The 11,200-nt window shown below is 40.7% G+C and overlaps 1 protein-coding gene across 2 annotated transcripts in view; it reads right to left on the bottom strand.

Annotated features, from left to right (window-relative positions):
• Window positions 1–11,011, bottom strand: part of PPP1R2 (protein phosphatase 1 regulatory inhibitor subunit 2) — a 28,753-nt gene extending 17,742 nt beyond the window's left edge. For both annotated transcript variants that reach the window (XM_031663907.1, XM_031663906.1), the window contains exon 1: window positions 10,528–11,011. In XM_031663907.1, the coding sequence (XP_031519767.1) occupies window positions 10,528–10,649 (122 nt within the window). In that variant the 5' untranslated portion in view covers window positions 10,650–11,011. The remainder of the gene's footprint in view (window positions 1–10,527) is intronic.
• Window positions 11,012–11,200: the final 189 nt, after the last annotated feature.

The raw sequence follows: 11,200 nt of genomic DNA on the forward strand, positions 1-11,200 counted from the left end.
ACCTCCCAGGAGTGTAATTTTTAAGGCAACTCATCACACTCTTCTGGGACTGAACTAGACTGGGTAAACAGGGCTTGCTTTAACAATATTGATTTCTTTAAATGCCTAGGCTTCTGCCTATCACAGTAATAGTTGAGCTTGTGGCAGAAAACAAAAAACAAACTTAATTGGGAGACAGACATTGAAGGTTCAGGTTTCAGTTACCCTTTACCTATAGAGAAGCAAAAAAACATCTTCTCTTGGACTCTATTTATAGTTGACCCTTGAATGTTATGAGTATGAACTGTGTGGGATGAATGTTATGAGTTTGAACTGTGTGGGTTCACTTATATGCAGATTTTTTTCAAAAAATCTGCTGGAAAATTTTTTGGAGGTTTGCGACAATTTGAAGAAACTCAGATAAACCACATAGCACAGAAATATTAAAAAAAAACTTAAAAGTTAGTTATGTCAGTTATGTCATAAGTGCAAAATATATATGTAGAGAACAGTTTCCTTTCTCATTTACTACCATATTAACAAGCCTAGTTAAAATGTAAAGTTAAAATTTATCAAAACATGCACATACAACACGTGGTGCCTCTGCAGTTGGATCCTAACTGCATAAACTTAACTACAGTACATACTATTCTGTGTCACAATTTCATAGCCATCTCTTGTTGCTACTGCGGTCTCCTCAAGTGTTGCAAGTTTGCTTAAAATGCTCTATGATGCAGCCAGGCACGCCTGTAATCCCAGCCCTTTGGAAGGCCGAGGCGGGTGGATCACTTGAGGTTAGGAGTTCGAGACCAGCCTAGCCAACATGGTGAAACCCCGTCTCTACCAAAAATACAAAAAATTAGGCATGGTGGCTTGCGCTTGTAATCCCAGCTACTCAGGAGGCTGACGCAGGAGAATCGCTTGAACCTGGAAGCCGGGGTTGCAGCGAGCCAAGATCATGCCACTGCACTTCAGCCTGGGCAACAGAGTAAGACTCTGTCTCAGAAAAAAAAAAAAGCTCTATGACGCTAGTTGTTTCAGTGTGAGTAGTTTGTTGCTCCAATAAATTGTCTATTGCAGTAAAAAGTGATCTCTCTTGGTTTTTGAGTATTTTTTGTCCTGTTTAGTGCAATACTGTACACCCTGAGTAACATCATGGGACCATTACAAAATGCCACTAGAGATGCTGGAAGCGCTCCCAAGAAGCAAAGTTGTGACATTACAAGAAAAAGTTGAATTGCTTGATGAGTACCTTAGATTGAGCTCTGCAACTGTGGTTGCCCATCATTTAAAGAAGAATCCATCATAAAGACCATTGTAAAAATAATTTAAAAGGAAATTCACAAAGCTGTCACTGTAGTAGCTACACCAGCATGAAAATCTTGCATATTTTGTGAAACACCTCTTATCTTGTATTGCTAATGCATCTTTTATGTGAGTGCAGGATTGCTACAAGACTATAGACTCTAAAATGATTTGAGAAAAAACAATGTCACTATACAATAACTTAAAGCAAAAAGAAGGTGAAGGATCTAAAGTTGCAGAATTTAATGCAAGCAAACGATGGTTTGACAATTTTAGAAACAGGTTTGGCTTTAAAATGACAAGATAACAGAGAAGCAGCTTCTGCCAACCAACAGGCTACAGACGAGTTCCCAGAAGCCATTAAGAAAATCATTCATGAGAAAGGGCCAGGTGCAATGGCTCACGCCTGTAATCCCAGTTTGGGAGGCTGAGGAAGGAGGATCTCTTGAGCCCAGGAGTTTGAGGACAGCCTGGGCAACCATAGTGAGACACTAGCTCTACAAAAAATGTTTAAAATTAGTCAGGCATGGTGGCGCACACACACCTGCAGTCCCAGCTACTTGGGGGTGGCCTAAAGTGGGAGGATCACCTGAGCCCAGGAGGTCAAGGCTGCAGTGAGCCATCTGCGATTGAGCCACTGTGATCCAGCCTCGGTGGCAAAGTGAGACTGTCCAGAAAAAGAAAAAATTATTAAGGAGAAAGGATATCTGATCTGCCTGTACAGGTTTTTAATGAGAATAAAAGTGCCCTATTCTGGAAAAAAAATGCCAAAAAGGACATTTATTTGTAAGAAAGAGAAGAATGCATCAGGATTTAAGGCAGGAAGAGACAGGTTAACTCTACTGTCTTATGCAAATGCAGTAGGGTTTATGATCAGGACTGTCCTTATCTATAAAGCTGCAAACCCTGGAGCCTTGAAGGGAAAAGATAAACACCAGCTACCAGTCTTGTGGTTGTACAAGGTCTAGACAATGAGAACCCTCTTGGTTCCATCAATGTTCCGTAAGGAAGTACCTTGCCAATACAGAACTGCTTAAAAAAAAAAAAAAAAAAAAGCGAGACAGGGTATTGCTCTATCGCCCAGGCTGGAGTGCAGTGGCACAATCATAGCTCACTGCAGCCTCGAACTCCTGGGGTTCAGCGATCCGACTATGTCAGCCACCTGAGCAGCTAGGGCCATAGGCGCAAGCCACGTGCCTGGCAGTAAAGTACCTTTTAAAGTTGTTGTGATTCTGGACAATGTATCTCTCTAGCCACCTATGAACCCTATGAGTTCAACCCTATGGAGGTGTCAAGGTGGTTTATTTGTCCTCAAACACAACATCTCCAATTTAACTTCCAGATCGGGAGTCACAGAGGACCTTTAAGATTCAGGACACATGGTGCTCTATGCAGTGGTCCCCAGCCTTTTTGGCACCAGGGATTGGTTTTGTGGAAGACAACTTTTGCACAGTGTGGGGTCGAGGGGGAAGGTTTCCAGATGAAACTGGTCCACCTCAGATCATCAGGCATTAGATTCTCATCAGGAGTGGGCAACCTAGATCCCTCACATGCAGAGTTCACAATAGAGTTCGCACTTCTGTGAGAATCTAATGCCACCACTGATCTGACTGGAGGCGGAGCTCAGGCACCTGCCACGTGGCCTGGGGTTTGGGGAACCCTGCTCTATGGAGAACATCATGAAAGTCTGGAAGGGTTTTACCACTGCCTATGCCATTGTTGTTATAGAAAAAGCTAAGAAAGCTGTCAAGTCTGAAACAATGAATTCCTGCTGGAGAAAACTGTATCCAGATGTTACGCAAGACTTCGCAGGATTTATGACAGTGTCAATCAAGGAAATAATGAGATTGTGGATTATTTGGTGGGGGTGAAGGGTTTCAAGATATGCATATTGAAATTCAAGAGCTAACAGACATCACATCAGAGGAATTAACAGAAGATGACTTGATACCAGAGGAATTAACAGAAGATGACTTGATAGAGATGACTGCTTCTGAATCAGTGCCAGAGGAAGAATATGTGGAAGAAGCAAAGCCAGGAAACAAACTGACATTAGACAATCTGACAAAGAGTTCTATTTCAGATTGCCTGACTTATTTTACAACATGGAACCTTTTATGATATGGACGCTGAAACTAAACAGTAGAAGGAAGATTATTAGTACCACATAGAAGCATCTTAAGAGAAATGAAAAAGCACAAAAGTTAGGCATAAATTATGATGTATTTTCGTAAAATTACACCAAGTGTGCCCGCCTCTCCTTCTATCTCCTCTACCACCCGAGACAGTAAGACCAACCCCTCCTTCTCAGCCTACTCAATGTGAAAGACACCAGGATAAAGATCTTCATGAAGATCCACTTCACTTAATGAACAGTCAATGTATTTTCCTTACGATTTTAACATTTTCTTCTCTCTAGCTCACTGTATTATAAGAATGCAGTAACAAATACATGTAACATACAAAACATGGAGTTAATCAACTGTTTATGTTATCTGTAAGGCTTTCAGTCAATAGCAGGCTACTAGTAGTTAACTTTTGAGGGGCTGGGCATAGTGACTCATGCCTATAAATCCCAACATTTTGGGAGGCCAAGGTGGGAGGATCACTTGAGCCCAGGAGTTTGAGATCAACTTGGGCAACATAGGGAGACCCTGTCTCAAAAAAAAAAAAAAAAAAAAAAAAAAAGGGCTGGGATTATAGGTGTGAGACACTGCACCCAGTCAGTGTGTGCTTTCGTAACAATTTCTGACACTTTAAATTTATTCTTAATACACTTTTCTGTATGTGTATTACACTATAATAAAATATTTTTAAAACAAACACATATTAATGTTTTGGGGTGCCTCCTAATCTCAAAGTAAAACAAGTTATTCCCTAAATGATGTTAACAATATTGAATTAAAAATGACAATTTAGGAGGTGGGCAGATCACCTGAAGTCAGGAGTTCAACACCAGCCTGGCCAACATGATGAAGCCCTGTCTCTACTAAAATACAAAAGTTAGCCATGCTTGGTGGCACACGCCTGTAATCCCAGTTACTCAGGAGGCTGAGGCTGGAGAATCGCTTGCACCCAGGAGGCAGAGGTTGCAGTGAGCTGAGATTGCACCATTGTGCTCCAGCGAAACTGCGTCTCAAAAACAAACAAACAAACAAACAAAAAACCAAGACAACTGATCATCGTTGCTTAGGATAAAAAAAGAATGAGGAAAGACCTTTGGAGTTTCAAAAGTATCTCTACTGGGAAAGAAAGAAGTCCACACTCTGTAAGTATTTTTTACAAGATAATGATAGAAAAAGAACTACAGAACACAAGCAGAAATTATGTTTTCTTGAAATTAAAAATAAAATTTAATAATCACAATCCCAGCATCCCGTCATTCATAATTTTGATTTCTGCATATTCTTTCCTTTGTATAATACATATAAATATGTATAAGCTATCAAAACATATAAAAATATATATAACTATACATATAAAAAGTACATACAGTATATATAAAATACATATGCTGATATATAAGTTGTAAGTATATGTAGTATAAGTTGTGTGTTTTCTTTTTACCTTTTTAATGACTGTATTTTTTAGATTGATAAATAAGTTTTCCTACTTAAAATAAGGCAGACATGAACATATTTGTACATATGCTATTCAATAACGTTTTAAAGAAAATGTGCTAGTGTAAGAGCCTGAATTAAAGTTTATTAAGAACTTTATAGTTCACTCCATGTTGCCATATAGTTATTTTTTTAAAAAAAGAGGACTGTAATGTCCCCGGTAAATTACCAAACCATTGCTAGGATTAGGTATTGTGTGTGTGCGTGTGTCCATTTCAGCAGGTATAAAATAGTATTTAAAAACTGTTGTGTTTCTTTGACTAATATTATTTTACTTTCCTCATGTGAATTATGTTTACATCCTTTGCCTATTAGAAATCTCCCCATAAATTTGAGCTCTTTAGATTTATATAAACCACATTTTATGTAACTTCAATTTTTCCCAGTCTGTTTGCCACTTAGTTTACTTTCTACTGTAAATGAAATTTTAAGTTCTAAATATTCAAAGCCTCACTCAACTTGTTTTCTCAACAGAACACTAAGAGAAAAAGAAATTAGTACAATTATTCAGATCCAAAAAAAGACAACAATATCTTGCAAAAATAAGCATTTAAATAAGGGTATTACAAAACAGACTCCAAAAATGCTAGGAAATCTTAGAAAGTTAGTGAAGTAGAAGAAACTGTCAGCAGAGGACACTGGATATGAAAGTCAGCGTCTCTAAAGTGATGGTAGAATTAACATTAGTTGTGGAATAACAAAACCCAAGGAGTGAGCCTGAGCTTAATTCCAGTGTCATCACGAACTGTATGACCTCCTCTGGGGTCAGTATCCCTGCAGACAAAAATAGGGGCACCACCATTTCCATGGCAGATCTGCCATGATGGTGAAAGCACCTGCTGGTTTCAGTTTTCCCCCTCCCTCGTGGATGACTGGTTTTCCTACAGCCTAAATCTGGTACTGAAAAAGTCACCGCTTCTCACTTTTACTTTGTTAGCTCATATGGTGCCACCTCAAAGACCTACTGGAACTTCTTGTTGCTTGTGACTTGCTCATTTGATAGTTGTGACTGTGTCTGGAATGGGAAGCAAGATTTTGCTTCAAGGTGTTTTAACTTTAATTGCATATTTCAAGAACTGGTTCTTTCTTTAAATGAAGACTCCACTTATATAGATTGACACAATATAACAATATAAGACTTCAAAGCCTGGTATCATTACTGAACAATTAAAGTAAGACTTAACAATAAAAGCAATTACAAGTAAGCAAAAAGAAACTTTTAGAAAACAAACTTTTTATTTTACTCAGTAAACCTTTGACTGTAATATTCCACATCCCTTTATAGGCAGAAAACGACAAAGTTGAAGCGTGTTTATTTCTTAAATTATATCAAAGGAAATTAAGTAAGGCATATTTTTTCAAGCAGAATTTGCCTGCATTATCTAAGACTACTATAGAATTTGAATTGAACAGAATAGTAAACGCCAAAGCAGACTGTGTAAAAAACCCACTGAGATGTGGAAAAAATGAATTTCTATATTTATTTCTATCACAATAAGACTAACACTTGAGGGTAAGGCACTGGGTTAAACACTTTACATTTATTAATTCATTTACTATTTAAACTAAGGCACAGATAAAATGAATAATTCACTGAAAATCACAACTAATAAAGTTTGCAAATAAGCAGCAGACAAGATCCAAACCCAGGCAATCTGGCACCAGATTAACCACTAAACCATAATCCTTCTCAAGTGATAGGCTTTAGCAATATTTACTGTCATATTTTCAATAATTCCCAAAACACATTTTTTACATTTTCATATCTCTGAAAAAGAATATGTCTTAAAAGGATGGCATCTTATAATCATAATTGGCAGTATTTTTTCTTTCTTGATGGTACATCTTAGAATCCAGTGTCTTGTTTTCAGTAAGATACACATATGTACTCACTAGGCCTGCTAAATTAGACCTTCATACGTTGTGCCCTATATTCAAGGTATCCTGAAAGAATGGGAATTCCACAATCATAGAAGATGACAGTGGTGTTTAAACTAGCTGAATGTTGTGCTGCAATGTACTGAGATTTATCTATACTTATGTGGATTTATGGATTCTATCCAGTTTTAATTTAACCTTCAAAACTTGGTATCTGACAAATGGTACCTGTAGAAACCACTCATTAAAGACCTAAGTACTGGTGGGGCATGGTGGCTCTCACCTGTAATCCCAGTACTCTGGGAGGCAGGCAGATCGCTTGAGCCCAGGAGTTTGAGACCAGCTTGAGCAATATAGTAAAACTTATCTCTACAAAAAATACAAAAATTAGCTGGGTGTGGTGGGCTGAGGTGGGACAATCATTTGAGCCCAGGAGGTGGAGGCTGCAGTGAGCTATGATCGTGCCACTGCACTCCAGAATGGGTGGCAGAGTGAGCTCTTCTCGCAAAAACAAACAAAGACATAAGCACTAATGCAAAGTATCAACAATAAGAAAATAACAGCACTGAGTCATCTAAAAAAATAACCGCCCCGCTCAATGATGGTTTGATCGGTCCTGACAACTGGATAAAAAAATAGAAATGCTAAGACTATTTGAATATGGCTTTATATAAACCTCACTTTAAGTGTACACTGAGTTTTGAGCCTTATCTAATGATAGTAGTATAAACATATATGAATTATAAACATATATCTGAAGTATGTTTGAATTTTATTTTTTAAAATTGCTTGGCAATATTTAGGTAAAATAACATCCTCTCACAACTGGGGGATGGGTAGAGTCAAACTATCATCACATTTTACACAACAAAGACACCGATAAAAGGTAGGATTCATTCTCATTATTCTCTGATTCTTTCTTTGCAAGTTTACTTGCTAAAATCTGTAATCCCAAAACCAGCACTTGAGGTCCATTTAGCAGTTGCTCACAGACTGCCACAGAGCAGAGCAAATTTTGAGTTGCCCAGTGCACATGTTCACAGCTGAGGCGGCATCTTCCCAGATGGGGTCAAACAAGGCGATGATGCTCTGCTTTCTTGTTTCAGCTCTTGTGCTGTAAACAAGTGTCCTTTTCGTGGGCTATTTAGTGCTAACTTTCTTGCATTTTTGTTGGTGAATTTGGTGTGTAAAATGGCTCCCAAGTGTAAAGGGCTATCTGGTGTTGGCTGAATTCGTGGAGGTGGCCAACTGTATACTTTCATTGTTTCTGTTCAAAGAGGATCTCATAAAGTTAATGATACTGTTTGCATGAGTTGTGACCTAAATAATAATGTATATTTGGTATGGTTTGAACGTTTGTCCTCTCTGAAACTCATGCTGAAACTTGATCCCAATGTAGCAGTGTTGCGAGGTGCAGCTTTTAAAAGGTGACTGGGTCCTGAGGGCTCTGCTCTGATGAATGGATTAATCTATTCATGGATTAATGGATTATCAAGTGAGTGGCTCTGGTGGCTTTATAAGAGAAGAGAGACCACAGCTGGTATGCTCAGCCCCCTTGCCATGTGATGCCCTGCACCACCTTGGAACTCTACAGAGTCCCCACCAGCAAAAAGGCTCTCAGCAGATGCACCCTTTCGACCTTGGACTTCCAAGCCTCCAGAACTATAAGAAATAAATTTAGTTTCTTATAAATTATCATTTCAGGCATTCTGTTATGACCAACAGAAAACAGACTAAAACAATATTGTATTACTAGTAGAATTAGTTGATTTGCTTTACAGTCACGTAACAATGACCATTAAAAAACCCATCCTTTTTACCACTTGGAACCAAACATCATGAACTTCAATGAATTAGGGTTTGATAGTTCTCTTTAAAGACAGGAATGTAACTCTAACTAGACAAGTCAGTCCCTTTTAAGTGAATCCACCCTGCCACAGATACTACAGAAGAGGCAGCTAGCCCTATGTAGTTGAGTCAGTTTAGTATAGTGGCTTTTGAAGCAGGAAGACCTGAATGTCAATTCCAACCAATTACAGAAAGAGAGGGGTCAATCCATAGATTGGGACCATGGGAAATTACGGTAGATCCAAGTTGAGAATAAACAGAAACTAAAGAAGCAGAGATAAAGAATAAGTCACTTGGTAAATGGACCAAAAGAAGCTCACACTGGAGAATAGCTAAATAACGTAAATGCCAGTGAGGACAACATTGCTGCTGCTGAACACCCTGAAGCTACATTTGAGCCTTCTGTAGTCATGTTACTTATCTTTTAATTGGTTTTCTTTTCTTTTATTTATTTATTTTTTTTTTTAAGAGATGAGGTCTCACTATGTTGCCCAGGCTGGTCTCAAACTCCTGGGATCAAGCAATCCTCCCACCTTGGCCTCTCCAAGTGCTGAGATTACAGGCGTGGCCACCACGCCCTGCCGTTATTTATCTTTTAACTAACTTGGTCCTCCTGCTTCAGTTATGTTCTGGTGAAATTTTGTCTTCTTAATTCCATGACCTATCCATCACACTCCCCCAGCACTCCATTTAACGTGGCTTAGCTCAAATAGAGGTTGGAAAACTGTGTGCGAGAATGTTAACATTCAAGCATCCACGAGCGTGGGAGTTGCTAGACAAAACTAAGGTCCTTTCCAGCCCTAAAAGGCCACGATTCTAACTTGTGAGCCTACTCAATATTTTCTTCAAGGTAACACAAATCCCTAAAATTTACCACCACCAAACAGTACTTCCTTTTATGGTCCTAAATAAGATCCTTTATACAGGAATGCCCTAGGTTCCTATATTCTGAGATTTCACAAACATCCTCATTTTAGCTTCAAGACTACCAATTTCAATGGTAACTTTTCTTAAGCCTTATTTTCACAGAGTCCTTATATTTTTAGTATCTTGCAACGCCCAAGCCCCCTTGCACTTCTAACCCACTACAGATACTGTACTGCAACATTTTCTCTATGCATCAACGCCTCTTTTTTTTTTTAAAGGCTGGTATATTGTTCCATTATACAAACGTACCGTAATTAATATTTCACCAGTTCTTACTAATAGTTCTTACTAATGGACTTCGGGTGGTTTCCAATTATATTACTATAATTATTACATACAACGCTCAGGTCCACAACTTTTTACATGCGTATCTTTAGCGTATGCAAGAGCAACTAAAATATCACTGGGTCATTTCAAGTTGCTCCTCTTTGAACTGTTTTGAGCCTAGATCTATTTCTGAACAGGAACAAAAATCAGAAAGAACCCAAAACTCTGGTTGCAGATGCAGAAATACAGTGTGGCACGATGCTAATGGGAGAAATGGTATCTTTTATTAGCTTGAGACTAGATCTTCAAGGGTTCCCAAGAAAAGAAAATACATTGTAATTATCGAAGAATTTTAGATACCTCAGAGATGAGGTTAAGAAATAGTAAAAGCTTAACAGTCGAAGATCTGAAGCTTCAATTTCATTCTTTGATGTTCCCGATTACAGAAGTTCAAAGATGATATCTGTTTAAAAAATTATATATATGCACATATGCTAAAAAAAAAAAAAAAAAAAAAAAAGGAAACACGATAAACGTCATCGCCCAGCCTTCTTAAAGATCGCTCCCAACCGCGGCTAGCCGGGCAGGACAGACCCGAGCGGCACCCGAGCCGCATCCACGCCGCCCGCCCGTGCCTGGGGTCTGGTGGGTAACGGGCCCGGCGGGAAGGAGGGGCTCCCCGGCCGTCCCTCCCAGCTCTCACCTCAGCTCCTCGTCGACACTCCCGCGGGGCTGTTCGGCCGACGCCACCATAGAGGAAGTCGTAGAGGTCTTGTTCTTCAGGATCCCCTTGATGGGCCGGTGCGAGGCCGTCGAGGCCGCCATTGCCGGGCGCTCCGGCTGTCGGCTCAGGGTCGCTGCTTGGCGTGGGGTCCGCGAAGAGAAGGGTCGGCAGAGCAGAGACTCGCAGGCAGCCGCGGAGCCCGCTCAGGGCTAAAGCGGCCGCACCTGCTGCCTCGGAAACGGCTACCGGAGCGGTTGTCACGACACAACGACCCCGACGCCAGAGCCAACGCCGAACGGGTGGCGGCTCCTCGCGCTCCCTTAGCCACCAGCACTTGACCCGCCGCTCGCTGAGAGACGCCGGCCTAGAGCTCCAGCGCGGGCGCGACGCCGACGCCGAAGCCAAGCGGGCCCGCCCTCTCGCGATATCTAGGGAGGGGGCGGGGAGGGGGCGGGGCGAGAACAGAGCCGACCTCCTCGCCCCGCCCACTCCGTCCCGCCCGCGCTCCTCGCCCGCCCCCGCGCGGCGCTGTGAGGCGGGAGCTGTTTCCGAGAGCCCGCGGGAGAGCGCCCGGGCCTGCTGCTGCCCGGACCCGCGCGTTTCTCGAGCAGCCTCGTCCCACCACCTTGGGAGACCGTAGTGTTATTTTTAT

This window comes from Papio anubis, chromosome 2 (genome assembly GCF_008728515.1).
Source record: "Papio anubis isolate 15944 chromosome 2, Panubis1.0, whole genome shotgun sequence".
In the NCBI taxonomy this organism is placed as follows: Eukaryota; Metazoa; Chordata; class Mammalia; order Primates; family Cercopithecidae; genus Papio; species Papio anubis.